This window comes from Protomyctophum bolini, assembly GCF_963924005.1.
Source record: "Protomyctophum bolini genome assembly, chromosome: 7".
Taxonomy (NCBI): Eukaryota; Metazoa; Chordata; class Actinopteri; order Myctophiformes; family Myctophidae; genus Protomyctophum; species Protomyctophum bolini.
The window spans coordinates 34090806-34107499 of NC_137868.1; the positions used below are offsets into that span (position 1 = coordinate 34090806).

General features: G+C 43.7%; 1 protein-coding gene across 8 annotated transcripts in view; it reads right to left on the reverse strand.

Annotated features, from left to right (window-relative positions):
- The window catches only part of ubr5 (ubiquitin protein ligase E3 component n-recognin 5), a 40858-nt gene that overhangs the window by 2792 nt on the left and 21372 nt on the right, over positions 1–16694 (reverse strand). For 4 of the 8 annotated variants that reach the window (XM_080769017.1, XM_080769015.1, XM_080769014.1 and 1 more), the window contains exons 24-51: positions 16339–16434; positions 15816–15939; positions 15493–15590; positions 14721–14878; positions 14512–14603; positions 14039–14185; positions 13758–13876; positions 13234–13360; positions 12876–13014; positions 12500–12660; positions 12069–12308; positions 11368–11491; positions 11012–11123; positions 9840–9995; positions 8694–8951; positions 8231–8499; positions 7783–7994; positions 6621–6854; positions 5512–5585; positions 5092–5264; positions 4265–4414; positions 3562–3779; positions 3347–3467; positions 2322–2694; positions 2081–2168; positions 1824–1968; positions 1595–1725; positions 1207–1267 (exon numbers count right to left, since the gene is read on the reverse strand). In XM_080769017.1, coding sequence (XP_080625143.1) covers positions 1207–1267; positions 1595–1725; positions 1824–1968; positions 2081–2168; positions 2322–2694; positions 3347–3467; positions 3562–3779; positions 4265–4414; positions 5092–5264; positions 5512–5585; positions 6621–6854; positions 7783–7994; positions 8231–8499; positions 8694–8951; positions 9840–9995; positions 11012–11123; positions 11368–11491; positions 12069–12308; positions 12500–12660; positions 12876–13014; positions 13234–13360; positions 13758–13876; positions 14039–14185; positions 14512–14603; positions 14721–14878; positions 15493–15590; positions 15816–15939; positions 16339–16434 — 4400 coding nt within the window. The remainder of the gene's footprint in view (positions 1–1206; positions 1268–1594; positions 1726–1823; positions 1969–2080; positions 2169–2321; positions 2695–3346; positions 3468–3561; positions 3780–4264; positions 4415–5091; positions 5265–5511; positions 5586–6620; positions 6855–7782; positions 7995–8230; positions 8500–8693; positions 8952–9839; positions 9996–11011; positions 11124–11367; positions 11492–12068; positions 12309–12499; positions 12661–12875; positions 13015–13233; positions 13361–13757; positions 13877–14038; positions 14186–14511; positions 14604–14720; positions 14879–15492; positions 15591–15815; positions 15940–16338; positions 16435–16694) is intronic. The other 4 variants (XM_080769020.1, XM_080769019.1, XM_080769016.1 and 1 more) reach the window with 3 other exon arrangements.

Sequence of the window (16694 nt, forward strand, 5' to 3'; positions counted from 1 at the left end):
TTTAGAGTAGACCTGAGGCACATTTAAAAAATTGCCTCCTAAAGCTTTATTTTATCCATTTTATTCAAAAATCACAAGAATAAAGATGTTGCCATACTGTACATAGCAACACTACCCAAAGGGTTCCCCCGATTGAAAGGTAAAAACCCCAAAAGGGGTTCCAGTCCTAAATGGGTTAAACATCCATCTTGGGTACATTGCAAGACAATTGGAGAGATATCTTAGGTCACATTCTCACCAGAGAGCTTTGCTGCGATTAAAACGAATCCTACTGCGCATTTTCAGAAAGTGCACTTCGTTTGGCAGGTGAATCCTAATGCGTATCAAAGAACCGCATTTTACTCCGAGCAAAAACGGGGGTTTCGCTTCGCTTCCAATCGCACTTGATTATGATTCGGTGCAGGTGTGAATGCAATCCGCAGTAAATAAAGGAAATGAAGCAAACAATGTGGCGGGTGAGGAGCTGAACACAGTTGGAGACGGAGAAGGCATATTTTACGCAGCGCAAAGATGTCCCGTTACCGTGGATAGACGTGGTCGAATGAGGAGACTGAAGCCCTGATCGAAATGAGGACGAGTACATTAATCAATTGCTTAAGAAAACACATAAAAACACTGCAGTGTATTATAGCCTACAGAATATTCTGTCTGTCTGTGCCGTAAACATGGAGCCGTCACTGTGTGGGGACTGGGGAGCAGGGACTTTCATCTCGACTTGTAAACATTTTGCGCTGCTGTCTGTTATATCGGTGTGCTCAGCGCTGTGCCTCCATGCCCAAAAGTGCGTGGCGTGGCTGCATGTGTATAGTGAGAGAGCGAGAGAGCTGGGGGGGGTCCAGTCCCAGACGGCACGACACATGCACGTTATGAGTATAATTTTATCACCATAGATTTCACTGTGTTGTAGGCCGTGTTTAGGAATGGAACACATTGATAAAGGTCCCCCCTGCTGCGTTTCCAATTGCTACGGATGACAGCGTGAAGGCAAACTGCAGCAAATTAAATATGCAAGAATCCCAAAATCTCCGCCCATACGCATGAGTCTACCGAAGTATTAGGTGAGAATGTGACCTTAGTAGCACTAGCAAGATAACAGCCTTTGTATTTTAGCAGCATTACAAACTGACAGTCTGTATTGAAAGAAAGAGGTTGTAATTGGTCACTGTAAGCCAGAGTGGACTAGAAATAAAGAGACTGTGTGTTTACTTGTGCTTTTTCTGGAGTCTCCAGGAGACCCAGGTCCAATATACTGTCAGCACCGTTTTCCCTGTAAGAGGTAAGAGATAGGAGAGTTATAGTCAGATTTGAGGAGTTAAAATCAGTACAATGAGCTCAATTGTCATTCTACTACTCTTTATGGCAAGGACATCTGAGCAGCATTTTATTGTGTTGAGCTTGTTCTGCCTGATTTATTGGTTTATCGGTTGCGTGCCCTGTTGCACACCGAAAATGGACAAATTATAAGCTCACAAAGCATTGTAAGCCTCAAATATGATTTCTGCCATATCATGGGAAGGGTGGGTGTGCCATTACACAAATCAGAACTAGTTAGAGCGGCAGAACTGTCTGCATTCAATTGGGTAGCTTGTCACACCTTCCATGTGCAATGAGAAGCTCCATTGCCTCTTCCACCCTGGCCCTCAGCGAGTCCTCGCTGGCCAGCAGCAGCAGCAGTTGGGCTGGAGACAGCTCCAGCAGCATGCCTGTGATTTTACTGGCAAAAGCCTTTAGGAGAAAGATACAGACACAGAGAGATAACTCTGGTTACATTCTGTCAACTGAATCCATTCACATTTTTGTTCAGTGTTGATAATGTTGGTTACCGGTTGCATTGCGTGTACGCGTGGGTAGAGTCTTTCACCCAGGGCCTGCCTATGAGCAGGCAGTGGATCCGGCTCATCACTTGGGTTACCCTCTGACGCAGGCCTAAAAGGCCGGGTGTCAATGGACAGTTGTCTCCTTGAGTCCCTGTCATTCACATGCAGAAAGACAACCAGAGGTTACCAGCAGTCTAGCAGGAAGCCAGTTCAGTAGATGTATTTTAAGGGGAACATTTAAAGGAGGGACTTGTGATGTTTACCGGTCTCTGTCTCTCCTGGAGCCAGCCCGAAGTCCACCACTCCTCCTTTCCCTCTCCCTGTCCCTGTTCCTCAGGCGTTGCATGAGATCTGACCACAGACACACGCACACACACACATTTTATCTCTGAAAAACCACCTGGAAATATTTGCTCTTCACCCAAGCGATGACTAGTTTTATTATCAGAAACTTTTATATCAATGAAATTGAATTCCATGATATAAGTCTATGTATGGTCATACTTGAGTTGTAATCGTGGTGACACGTACTGCTGGCCTGCATGCCCTTGCTGACACTCTGTACACAGTCCAGATTGGGCAGCTTGTCGTTGGACAGGAAGGCCAGGGCAATGGCCGTGTAGAAGCTGCGCGCCACGCCACTGCCCTCGCCCGGCTCGTCCTTGAACGTGACCTTGACGCGGTGCACGGCCATGGGCGTGGTGGTGCACCGGCGGCCAAAGTGTGTGTTGAGCTGTCGCATGGTCTGCTGTATGAGCTGGTCACGGTCACGGTCCACCTCCAGGGCCAGGTCACGGGACTGGAGGTTACGCAGCTTCTCCATCTCCCTGCGGAACTTGGATTCCTTCACCTCAAAGCCACCCAGCTCCGTCAGGATCTGAGTGATATAGAGCAGCAGGACAGTGAAAATCTTATACTTTAATTTCAGCCATCAATGTATTCTTGAAAGACAAATTAATAAAAAAAGGAAATTATTCATTCATCCACCTATTGATTCAATTAAACGACCGCAGAACATTCATTCATCTTTCCTTTGACAGGTTTAGTTAACCCATTTAGACGTGAGGCTGATTCTAATAACGCCTTCTAACTCCTGACCTAGGTTTTCTGAAGTGGTCAGGCGGGGCAAAAACATCAACTATTTATTAAAAAATGAATGTTGCTATATACTGTACATTGCAACAACAACCCCAAAAGGGGTTACCAGTAGGGATTCAATTCATCTGGATGCATTGAAGTGTATGATTCAATATATGTGTTTATATGATGTATTAATATAAAAAAAATACATACACACAGAATCGCAAAATAAATCAAATCAGTCTAGGTAGAGAGATCGTATCGGGAGGTAAGTGAATCGTCTAAACCCAATTCCCGGATTGAAAGGTATAGTTAAATATAGGGGTTTCCGGTCTGAATGAGTTATGGAATCTTCTTTTTACAGGTTTAAGGGAGGTCTGTATGCTGCTGAACTTATACATCGTTTCTTAACACTCAAAACAAACTTATATATAAATATTTTAACACACCGATCCTGGCTCTGCTCCCACGTCCTCCATGAAGACACGTCCAAACAGTTCCAGGGACAAACGCCAGCGGCCAAGCAGCATGTCGTGGGAGATCACCATCCCCATGAAACTACAGTGAGGTCTACGGACAAGGATAGTATGGAAGATCTTCATGAGAACCCCACCAAAATCATATTAATTATCCATCTAGTCAGAATTTAGCTTTTCAACAATACCTAAACGATGGCAAAGGTGGTCCATCACTCTCGGTGAGACCGATCTCAGCTAGCAGACTGCTCTTCAGTTGGGCAGCGAGGTCGTGTGGCGAGGGTCCTGGCTTTGGGATGTCAAGCTCCTGCTCCGTCATTGACTGGTCCTCACTACCTTGCTGGCCTGTCTCCATGCTCATCACGTTCTTCAGGTTGGCAGAGTAAGACATCTTGGTGGGCAGGATCTGTTCATGGGATTTAGGATGATATTTGTTTTAGTCATGTGAAGAGGTGCTGTGGGGAGGAGATGACGATGTTTTGATGATGACAATGGAAATTGAGAATGGGCTAGAAGACTGGCTATGTTCCAATATCCACTCTCCACACGTGCATGAAACAAAGCATGAAAGACTCTTGCAAGTATCCAATTTCGTCCTCAAATCTTTCTACTTAACAGTGCATGAGTAAATGAGGAATACAAATCCACTTAGAATTTAGAGGACAGGAGAGGACATTGAATGCTGAATACCTACAGTTTCCTCAAAGGAATAGGCAGGCATTTCCCTCTGAGGCAAGTTGGCAAACTATGTTAAGCTAACATTTTTGCTTCATCACACAATGGTGTCACTTGCCGGCAATAACAGATTTTGTCAGCTTTGGTAGACAGTGGATATTAGAACACAGCTGCTAGTGCCAGTGTATGTTTGTCCAGTGAGGAGGTGTGGTATACCTGAGAGGAGGAGGGTAGAGAGGAGCCCAAGTTTACCTCCAGGCAGTTCCTGTCCATGCTGGCCTCGGCCAGGCCTTTGCTCGCCATGTAGGAGGAGGAGTACAGACCCTGAGAGGGACGACCAAACAGATCCTCCTTCCTTGCATTGGGCTGCAAGACATGTCCGGCAATTTTCAGTGCCAATGTTTTGACATTTATGTATTTGATATCCTGTTGTGCTGCCCTATGCGCCAGCCGGCGTAATGGGGATAAGTAAGTAAGTAAATCCTGTTGTACTTGACAGACATTTTCATAGCCGGTTGAAAATTAAATACATTTCAGGCCAATTCATTAAGATGACAAGAATCAACAATAGCAGCATGGCAGTGTTGGAACAAATGTGTTGTGAGCTTGTAGTTCAGCTATTTGGTGTATTTTGGAAAAACATTTGTGAATTTTGTGTCCAAAATGGGGATTGGGGACGCTAGGTTGAAAGTGGTAGCCACTGGATGGATAGGTTTTTACCTAATTTAGAGACTCATTACATTTTTTGTCAAAATGTATTTAAAGGAATATTCAATTCATCCCATGACATTTTTTCATTAGTTGTCTCAGGTCTTCTTGTCAGAATCTGTTAATGTAGATAGTGTCTACTTCAACCGGTGCCAAGCCTCTGCTCCCTGATAATCCAGTTTAGTTTATTGTACTACTGTATAAGCACCAAACCCTGCATCAATCTCATCCATTAGTGAATGACTATCCGCCCCACAGAGAATTTCACCTAATAAAGGACCTGCAATACCAGCATTAAGTGATTTTAGAATGCTTCCAACAAAGCAGTCACTGACCTGCAGGAGGTGTGGCTGGTCTGCCAGAGGGATGGCCTCTGCTAGTGGAACCTCAAAGGGGTTGGGTGGGATGCAGCCCAGGAAGGTCATGGAGTCAGAGCGACGGAAGAAGGGGTGGTTTTGGCCAGTTTCTGCAGGAACCGGGTCCTCATCCTTGTCCTGAAGTGTTGAACCTGAGGCAAGATGTACAGTAAAGAGTTCTAACATCAAACACTGCAAATGTTAAAGCCACTGGTAGTCTTTAACACCTTGAAAACCCACAGTGGGTCAGTTCAGAGATTCACTGTCTAAAACATACTCGTTATCAAGGGATAGAGGGGACGAATAATCGACATGTAAAATATTTGAATAATTCTGTATTTCCCTATATATATATATATATTACAAAATAAATTTAAGTAATTTCCTCATCTCACTTACTTTGATTTGTATCCTCGTCATTCTCATGTTCAGAATCCTCATTGTCCAAACCCAGTTCCAGAATCTCACGATTCCTGAAAATAAACATTTCAATTTTATTAGTTTAATTACACAGATGTTTTAAAAAGGTCAAACAACCCCTGTAATGATGTCCACATTTTTATGTTCTGTTGTCTCAGGTCTTGTCGTCAGATTAATGTAGATAGTGTCTACAAAACTGTGCTAAAGTCCTGCACTCTCTTCAAAGACTCAAATCACAGCAAGGGAAGATATCTCTGCCATTTTAATCCAGCCTGGTTTACATCATTACATATGCAAAGCAAATATTTTCACCATCCTCAAGTGCTACTTCATTATTTCAAATAAATGACAACTCAAATTACTCACCATGTTTGAACAATAAGGCTGTGTCCATAAAAGCTTTTTTCCGGATGTTTTGAATTGTTTTCAATGTGAGAGCTGTGTATTTACGCTATGGTGGAAACACCAGCTGCGTGATGAGGAATTGAATGACTATTTTGCTCTGCACATTCATGTCTGGTGTTCTTATCTAGGTGCCCATTTGAAATATTCAACTCTGGGCATTTGTAAGCATTTAGCAGAGTGGCTTGCATTTTAACACATCGATTGCAAGGTATTAATTAAGACATTCTTCGGCCAGTTTGATTGATTGGCTGTACTGTTGCCGTTTATACATTCTGTTTAATAAACTAAATGTGATCATCGGTTCTTTAGTCATGGGCTGTTGAATAGTTATGTTGGGCTGTTGGCCGAAAACAATCTGGTATCATGGAAGCGGATGCTAGGTGAAATGTTCACTTGTGGTTTATTTCTGTGTATGTATCTGTGTGTCCATCTCCTAGAAACCTAGTATCATTCATACGTTGGCAAAGAGTGCCATCTATCATAAACCACTGAAAAGAGCACATGACTTAACGTTCTTGGAAGTCAGATTTGATGGGAGGTGATATGACGTGCTTGGATGTGTTAAACTGGGATAAAACTCTTTGGTGGACAAAGTGTTTAGGCCTCATTTAACTATTAACACAGCAGCCACTGCATGACACTGAACGACTGCATACAATTATTTTGTGGTTTTATCCATTTACCTCTTTCTATCCATCTGTGGGGTGTCCAGGGTGGTTTGCTGGTTCATGGCCTTAATCCAGTAGATTAGTGCCTGGAAGACGTAGGCTACATGTTTCAGTGAGCAGACGTCCAGCACAGGAAGTACATCAGAATGCTCATCATTATGGGAGCGCATCAGGGACAACGCGTAGTTTAGGAAGTCGCCTCGCGCTGACATCATTCCCTGGCGGGCCGTCAGCAGGGTGGCTGCTCGCCTGACACACACACACACACACAGTAAAAAATACTTAATACATCACTTTTGTGTGAGAGTAGAAAATTATTTTAGTTCACACTTGAACATAATGAAGTTTCAAAATCACTGGAATGGGATTTTAAAAGTAGTCAGTTGTCACTATATATTCTTTTCAGACTAATGTAGATAGTGTGTCTACATCAACCTGTGCCTTTCGCTTACAAGACTCAAACAGTAAAGAGAGATGCCTCAGCCATGATAATCCAGCTTGGTTTATTTAAAAAATATGCACATCCATTAGTAAATACGGATATATTTTTAGTCCCCATATCAAATGTGAGAACTCTGAGGACTTCAGGTAAAGACCTGCTCAAAGTTCCCAACACAAGACTGAGAACAAAAGGCGATAGAGCTTTTGAAGTTGTAGCCCCTTCCCTATGGAATTAATTACCCCTTTCCCTAAGGAGGGCAGAATCTGTCGAGGCGTTCAAAAAGCTGTTAAGAACCCATTTGTTTCAAAAGCACTTTTGTCTGTAATATTGTCTAATGGTACTGTATGTTGATATATATATTTGTATTATTACTCTGTCATTGTGTTTTCGTTTTATTGTTGATCTATGTGTTGCTCTTATTGTTTATAATTGTTTATTTCATTTTATTTATTGTACAGCACCTTGTGACATTTGTTTTGAAAGGCGCTTACCTTACCTTACCATATATCTATAACACACTGCAACACGATGCGTTGTGGACTTGTAGATCTTCTACTATCGCTGAACTTTCACCTACCGTACTTAACTATTAATATTAGTTTCCTATAAAAAGGGATGCTATAGGTAATTTGTTTAAAACAACTACTGCTTCAACTAAACCTTAAAGAATCAAATAACAGCTTCCACAGGAGGAGATCTTACACGTCTTGTATCCGTTTCCCTTATTCTTTTTACCTGCGTCCTTCCAAAGTGCGTAGGCTGGCTTCCTCTCGGGCGGTCATGCGTTCCCGGCGAGCCGAGTGCTGCGATGCATGCAGTGGGTGACTGGGGTGCCCTGGGTCTCCTGCTGAGGACAGGGCTGAGCCGTAGCGCAGCTGGGCCTCAGTGGAGTCCATGATGGACACCATCCAGTTCCATGTGGGGATCAGCTTCTCTTCTACGTAGTTCTGCTTGAACACATACAGGCAGAGATGCTTTTAAACATTGAAAGATTTAAGGGAAATGGCTTTTCATGGAAAGATGTTTAAAAAGATATTTAAAAAATAATTCAATTTTATATAATGATGTAAAGATCCAAAGGTTTCACTCTCCACTGCAGTACTCAGGATTTCAAATGGACTGGCTGTATGTCTGAGAAATCATCTGCTTTTGTTCATTTCTTTGCCTGGCACTATAACCTCACCTGCAGGTTGACAGCATCCTGGTAGGTCAGCTTCACAGCAGCAGGGTACTGGGAGTAGACCAGGTGGTTGTACTTGGGGATCAGGCTCATGAGGTCAGAGATCTGCCTGATGACGATGCTGTAAGCCCGCGCCAGGCTGCTGGCAGATGTCAGGTAGCTGCTGGAGTTGCTGGCCTCTAGTGCTGCTGCTGCAGCCGCAGCACTAGAGCTGATGGCACTGGAGCGCCGAAGGTTGGAAGGGTCAATGTATATGAGCCCTGTGGAGCTCGCTGTTGGAGATTACATAATTTATTATAATATATCGACTGTCTGGTAGTAGCTCTAAGGGCCTTTAGTGTAGTGAGCAAGATTCACAAATGCTTTAAGCTCATATTGTCAACGCTTTTCTGAAGAAAACATCACACCCCAAAAAAACTAAACAAAATCAATCAAGCAAATGGGGAGAAATAAATAAACCACTGACCAGCAGGTGTAGAGGAGCTAGAGGGGGCGCTACCCGTGGCCCTCTGGCTGGGTGCGTTGCGTACGGCCCACTGCATGGACCGAGGTGCCTGGGCTGCACTGTTTGCGTGGGAGGAGCTAGTCGTCCTCTCCAGAGGTTCATCCAATAGGAAGGTCTCCTGGTCAACGTCGTCACTCTGACTGCTGCTGCTGTCTGAGTCACTGGAGTCATTGGACTGGGAGTCGTCCTCGGAGAAGAAGGCAGGGACACTGCTGGCACCTTGGGAAGAGAAGGAGGAGGGGATTAAAGGTCTGTTCATCAACCTCTCCCTCCTTCACACGTACAAACTTTGTAGAGGCAGGAGTGCGGGTTAGTGAACCACACCACCACAAGGCCAAACAATGCTACTACTATGATTTCAAGGCTTCAAACCACAGCTGTATCTGCTTGTCTGTACTATATATGGTAAATGGCTTAATCTCCTACATTTAAAACTTGTTGGAAGTTGCGCACAGACAAAACTTCACCCATAACAATGCAGGAACTTGAGTGCAAATCGGTAAAACATTAGTAGCAAATGCAAAATACGAAAAAGGAACAAAAGAAACAAACTTTGGAGAAGCTAGACGTTAGTTTGTTATTTCAGAGGGCAAATAAAGGTTGCTAACGATAAATTAGTTAATGATGACGGGTACGATAAATGTGAAAATGTGAGGATGGAAACTAATCTGGGGAAACTCGGGAGAGAAACAGTGTGTGCACTTTGCAGATTCACTCTGGCCCTGACATACTGTATGCATTGTAGTAAAGAGGAGCCCATACCAAAAATAGGAAATGCCAGGGACGACCTACTGCCTGCAAATGAAATACATTGAGCATTGAAGCAGGGACCAAGTTGTCTGCTGTATCATCAGTTCTCTAAAGACATAAAACTAGCATGTTGGATAAGGACATTTCTGAGGGCCACTTCTAGCTAAGCGCTAGGAATAGTGATTATGAGAGGATTGAATTAGTCTGCAACAGAAAATACAAACAGAAGGAGGCAAGGCAGAACTTTCTTTTTCTATTTAGCTATGAGGTCACCCCCTCTGGGCCCTATCTTCCCCCACAAATATCAAATCAGATCAAAGTCAGAAGACAAGATGTCAAACGCTTCAAAACAAACACCTGATATGTGAGCTGTTGACCAACCTGCTTCAGAACCAGCAGTGGCTGCCGTGACAACGCTTCTGCGGCCGCTGGCATTGTCCTGGTTGCTATGGTTGCTTTCACTGTCACTCTCAGTCTCGGCAGCTGCCAGCAGATCCAACTCCATGTCACTTCCTGTAAAATGAGAATACAGAGGCATTACCGTCAAGTACAAGTAAAGGATCCAGTTCATAGCCTGGGCCTAACGTAGCCTCGAGATGCATTGCTACATTTGGGGAGGGGAATTTCCTGACTTGCCTACGAAATTTAAATAAGACTCTAATAGGACCCTGGTGTGAGAAAGTGAGAAAATAAACAAACTTAGTGAATCAGTCCGATATTATGGATTAATTACACTGACATCCTCTCTCCAAGCAGTAGAACGCACCGTTTCCCAAACAGTGGGTCAGAACCCATTTGTATGGGACATTTTTTTCTAGAAAAAGACATTCTAGAAAACAATGTTGAACCCATTTAGACCTGGTGCTACCTATACTTTGTTTTACCTTTAATGCCGTCTGCGCCCTCTGTGTCACATACACCTCTGTGTCTGATATAGAAACTCTTTTTTTTTAAGAATTGGTTTTCAGAAAACCTTAGGTTAGGTTTTAGGAGGCGTTTTTAGAATGGGCCTCAGGTCTAAATGAGTTAATGAAGTAAGTTAGTTGTAGTACTCTCTCCATACCCACATGCCTCATGTTATCGTGTAGTTGACTCAAGCCCCCAGTGAAGCTCTCCAACGTTGAGGCGCTCGGCCCTAGTGGTAAGAACGAGGACTGCAGGCGGACCCGTGGAGTTATGACGAGGAAACCGTGCAGCTAGGCTTTAACATTGAGCGCCCGTTTGTACTTCCGCATTTTGGACACCAGAAGTAGACGGTTCTCCCGGGTGCTTCAAAACGCCACTGAGCAACTTCCACTGAAATGGTTCAGTCTCTGAGTGGACTCAATACAAGGGACTGGTATTTGTCAGGAAGGACTAACTGTTCCCAATGTTATGAATGAATGGACTATTGTAAGAGCTTTTAGCAAGAACTGTGCATAAAAAAGCGCTATGAAAATGCAATCCATTATTATTATGGTTTTCTCCCTGGTGTCTGGCGATACATTAGGTCTGGAGCTAACCAGTGTTACAGAGTATAACAGTCTCACCATCCTCATCATGTTCATCATGCTGACCCTCTGCCTCTGCATTTTCCTCTCCTTGTTCTTCCTGGTCATCATGGTGATCCTCCTCTCCTGCCACACCCTCAACAACTTCAACCTGAGGAAAAATCATTCAATTTGAAAATACAGTCAAAATCCATATACAGTCAAATTGGTATGTGAAGACTGTTGATAAATAACTCTGGGATTAAACATGCGATAGCTGGCTGACCCAATTAGAAACATGGTATTGAAGTGTGCATGGACAGTCTCATCCCAGAATGTCTGTCAAGTGTCATGTAATAAATAATGGCATACAAAGGTAATTATGAACATAATGATTTTATAACGACACTCCCCACCTCTTCCACATCTGCTGAGACAATATCATCCTGCTCCTCATCTCGCCCTCTGACAGGCTGGGACTGGCTGCTGCGTCGAGGCTGGGGGTTCCTGATGATGTAAGAGGAAGCTGTCTGACTGGAGCTGTGTGAGATTCAAGAGAAGCTAAGGGTCATTACAGACGGATTATTTTTGAGTGGTGCAACCACTCCTATAGACAGCTACAGTATGTGTGTCCCTGGGTCCCTCGCTGGGTCTGTCCGAGCACGCAAATAACGTTTTCACCACCAGGTGTCACTGTTGCGCAACCTAACACACAGACACACACTTTAACTGTATATATATATATATGATGATTTTGGGTGCGAGTACAGTACAGTGACAGTACAGTAGAGGGACCCCCCGGGGACCCCCACACAGTTTTTTTAGGTAAGCAGATGGGGAGGAAAATTCATCATCAGATCACTATCACTACTACCCAAGATGATTCATTGATTCACTCGTATACCAAAATCCATTTGGAAAAAAGAAGAAAATGAGGGACGCTCACTTCGCATTATCTAACGTTTGGATAGTTGGTGTCAACTTGACATAATGTTTGCTCAGTAGTTGCTCAGGAGGTTTGAGTGTTTTTTAGAGGGAACATTGATGAAGTGGTGTGGGTGTGTGTGTGTGTGTGTTTGATTTAATTCCTATATAGATGATACATTAACAAACTGACCTGCTGGATTGGTCAGGAGAGGGTCTCGGGGGCAGAGGTTCCACAGAGAAGAGCTCTTCGCTGCCCTGCACAGCATCAATGCTTGTGCTGGCCAGGGTGAATGGGGCAGTGGGTCTTGCAATGCCCATACGCACAGGAACAATAAGGGACTCTGCCACGTTACACAGCTCCTCCACCGCGTAGGGCAGAAGGGCCTGGAATACACGCCGACACTTCCCAATGGGCTGGGGGATGAAGTTGCTGTACAGAGGGAGTTAACGCAAGAACAAAATCAGCAATTCTTGCGTGAATAATCTTCATTATATTGTGGCTTGTGTTCTTATATGCATCTTGTGACAGAATTCAAATTTGCAGACAGAATGGACAGGTATGCTTGACATTTGCATCGCAATTTCTCAGCAGTTTATTCAACTCCTGAGCTAAAAGCGTACTTTTTCTTCTTGGACGAGGCCATCTCCACACTGAGGATAACGAAGACCCGGGCTACAGAACGCAGGAACCTCCTGGTGACATTGATTGCCTCCTCTCTCCGACCAGGAGTGTATTTGTTCTGCAGCTCCTTCACCAGCGTACCCAGCAGGGTGTCTATGAACTTGTGAGGGAACAGTGAGGGAACAGTGAGAGAACAGCGTAAATACAGGCAACCATAATGGACATAATTATATATATTTGTTAAAAGTAGTAGAAAATAGCAATGGATTCCAGTTGAGGCATATTTCAGAATACAATATGCAATTTTTACTGGAAAGGCAGGCATTTGCAACCACAGCTGCTGTATGTCATAAGGTAGTAAGGACGGTGACTAACCCGACTTACTGTAATGTCGGGGGCACACTTGACGATTAGGCAGTGAGTGAAGCAGTCGAGGCGGATGGTGCCACTCTGCTGGTTCAGGTACACCTGCTCTTCAGGCAGGAGGTGAGCAATCCTGCTACTTGCACTCAATCTGGTACAGAGAGACAACAGTGTCCGAGTCATATATGGTGACATTCACCCGAGTCTTCAGAATCTATCATTTCCATGTCACGGGTATGAGATACTACGTTTAGTTAGAGGAACATCAACTCATTAAAATAATTGTACATATTTTTAATTCTACTGGTCCAGCATATGAAAATAACTGAAGTACACCACTAGCAATTGGAGTGCAGTTGTTGCTACTCACGGGTCTTTATTCTCCTGGGAGCCAAACATAATCATGGACTTGAGGGCGTTCCAGTCCTGCAGGACTCGCTCCAGAGCAAGCTGGGCGAAACGAGGAGGTTCCAAGTCATGGTCCGGCATGTCAGAGTCTGACAGAGAGGGAGAGGCAGAGGATTTCAATACAAGCTGCATTAGGACATAACATTAAAAAAATCAGACACGTCTGAACTGAGTGGTGCTGTACTGTGCGCGCGCACACTTGGTGGTGGGGAAAAAAAACTCTATTTGCTCGGACCCAGCCAGTCAGGCAGGGACAGACATTGCTGGGCAATGGAGTGGCTGTACCACTCAAAAAGAACTCCAGTCGTCACTAATTTAACCAGATTAACTCTGCCGTCCCTAGTTTGGCCAATTTAAAATTTTCCCCAAATTAAATTAAATTAATTAAATAGATGATTAATCATCCAAATTGTTGGTTTAAGCAAATTGTTTGTTTTCCTCAACAAAAAGGTGTAATGCAACATTTTAAAATCATTCAGTACTAGCCTTCTGCATTGGCAGCCTTGCGGTTCCGGTCTTCTCTGATGCGGGGTGGTCGATACTGGCAGTGCTCAACACTCTGCCTTGCAACAGTCTGCACCAAGAACAGTAATATATGTTCTCCCCTATAGATGAACATGAGAGCAGTTGGAGAAACATTCATTATGAGTTAGGAGGAGTCAGCACCCTTTTTTGTAATAAAATAAGCCTTCTCGTCCGAAATTGTGCATGCAAAGAAGATTATGTTTCAGGAATGTACCACATAAGAGACCCGAGTGGGATCTTACCTGCTATTTGGTGTGGTGACCAGGTTGGTGGTGGTGAGTAACCTGTAGAGCAGGTCCAGGCGAGCAGCCTTCTGGCCAGCAATCAGTGTTTTACACTTACATTTCTCCCAGCAATCACAGTATGCTGTGGGAGAGGTCCTCTTCAGTCTGGGAAAGATAAAGTTAACACAGTGAGACTGGTTTGACTATCACCGCAATTTCTACAAATATTAATCATTTATACAATAGAATAAAGGCGATGGAGGTCAGAAGGAAATCCTTTGATGAGACTCAATCAAGGATTAAACACATAAGCCCTATTTTATATTATGTTGTACAACGGTGTTGTGGACCGAAATGGCAAATTTGCAAGCTTGTGACATGTGAGCTTGTTCATCAACTAATTGATATATTTGTTTATGGTTTAAAGATGTTTGCCTACACAAATTAGGGCTGTCAGGTTGAAAGTGGTTAAAGCAGGAACAGATACTTACTTGCAGTCATGTCCCTTGTGGCACACTCTGGCACACTCAGTGCAGCAGCAAAGAGACTCAAGCAGACCACAGGTACGACACTCAAAGATATCCTGCATAGGTTGTCAATGTGAGGGACAATTTAAGTGAGTGAGTTGATCTTCACATTGTCAAAAGAAGAAAAAACTCATCACATTCAGCAGCGACGCCATCATCAATTTAGTTCCTACCTGGTTGATGTGTTCAGCTCCAGTCCAAGTGAAGCTGCAGGTGTCATTGCAGCAGAGGACGTAGAGAGGTGAATCGTCCGGGTTGGTCCCCAGGGGACAGATCATTTCCATAAAAACAGAGTCTGCATCTTCCTTCTCGACAATGCCAGGGTCACCCACTGTGTTCAACAGAATGGATGAGCAAAGTGAAAGGTTTGCACAGGAAGCACAATGATGCCGTGCTCATCGAAATAACAACATGACCAAGAATATTTCTATGACTGCTGGTGATCTTTCTGCAGCAGTTGCAATATCATGGGCTATCGCAAGCAGGTCAGTCAAAATAGTTTGTGATGCACATAAATTATGGACATGGTTTGGACCAGTCGCTTTTACACAAATGAATGAATGACATTTTATTCTGCTCAGAATTAAAGTCAACAGTTAGCCTTTAATATATTAGCGCCCCTCACTTCACACAGGTGTGCTTTTATCATCATTAGTAATTCATAGGTTAGGTTGCTCATTTTGTTGTTACACAAATGAGTTTTCTTTCCATTGCAATGCCATTTACCTTTCTCCCAGTATCGGAACCACAGACTCAATTTAAGAGTACTTTGCGGAGCATGAATTCAACAGCTATTCCATCAAATACACCATCAAATACCAATCTAGAACACAGCAGAGAGCGCCCCCTCCACCAAATACCAATCTAGAACACAGCAGAGAGCGCCCCCTCCACCAAATACCAATCTAGGTCACAGCAGAGAGCCACGGAGTGACAGAGACATACCTTTGGACATTTTCTGAGCAGCCTCTAGAACGGTGATGGCTGCAGGATAAGCTCTCCCACTGACTGCCAGCATGAACGGGGTCATTCCACGGGCATCCCTGTCAACAAGCAATACACACAAAGAAAGGTAAGAGGTGGGAGCAAAAGAAAGGAACGAATTTAAAAAAAAAAGAACACAGGGCTATCTGATGCAGATGGAAAATCAAACTGGCATCTCTAGGGAAAGACGGGTAGCTATCCGTTCAGTTTTATTTAAAAAAGGATGACACATTGGTTGTCTTCAAATGAAATAAATGGCTTCATCCATAAATGAAGAGTCATACTTAGCAGACAGCAGCTCTCGTAGATGTGGCCTCAGAACAATGCTGTCACACATCAGCTTGAGGATGAGGTGGGCATTGGCCTTCCTGTCTTTAGATTCAACCACCGATGGCTCAGAGGACGGGCCTGGTCAGAGTAAGAGAAGACAGCATTCACTATTTACCTCCCATTCTAGAAATCCAGACTGTTCGAGTCGGATGCTATAGTCCTATACAACCGATTACTGGTGTTTTGACCAATATCTTGTCCAAAACATTTTCTAACCACTTAGAAACTCAACTCTGGTTAAAAATTAAAATAATGGCCAAAATGTCCGCCAGACCGATGTATCGGTTGGGTTCATAAAACTATCCTCCAAGTGGCTGTAATGATATAACTAAACACAAGTGTGTTCTTCCACTGTGATAAATATTTAACATCTTCATGGTCTGATAAAAAACACAGGAGACCCAGTTTTCTCAATCTTCTGAATCGAATTAAGAATGGCTGTGAAAATGTCCATCCAGAGTTAAAGTGCTATCTGACCTGGTATGGTGGACGTGCTGGGTCCTTGGCTGGTCCCAGTGGATGCAGTGGTAAGAGAGCCCACAGCTGGAGCTAGAATGAAGTCAATGTCCCCATCTGTAAGGAAGGTACAATGAATGTTATTCTGGGTACGTTCAGGGCGCACATTACTGCGCTAACCTCAACACTTAACCCACTACGTCAACTGTGTGTCAGTCCATGAATGAATGGTTCTCCAGCTTCTCACCCATTTGGACTCTTTGCTGAACTCAAATCTGATCCCACCTATAACTAATCTCCACCAACATCTGTTAAGTTTAGTTACCCATCTTTCTAAACAAAGTGTCTAGTCTACTTAAAAAAGAAGAAACCCAGTG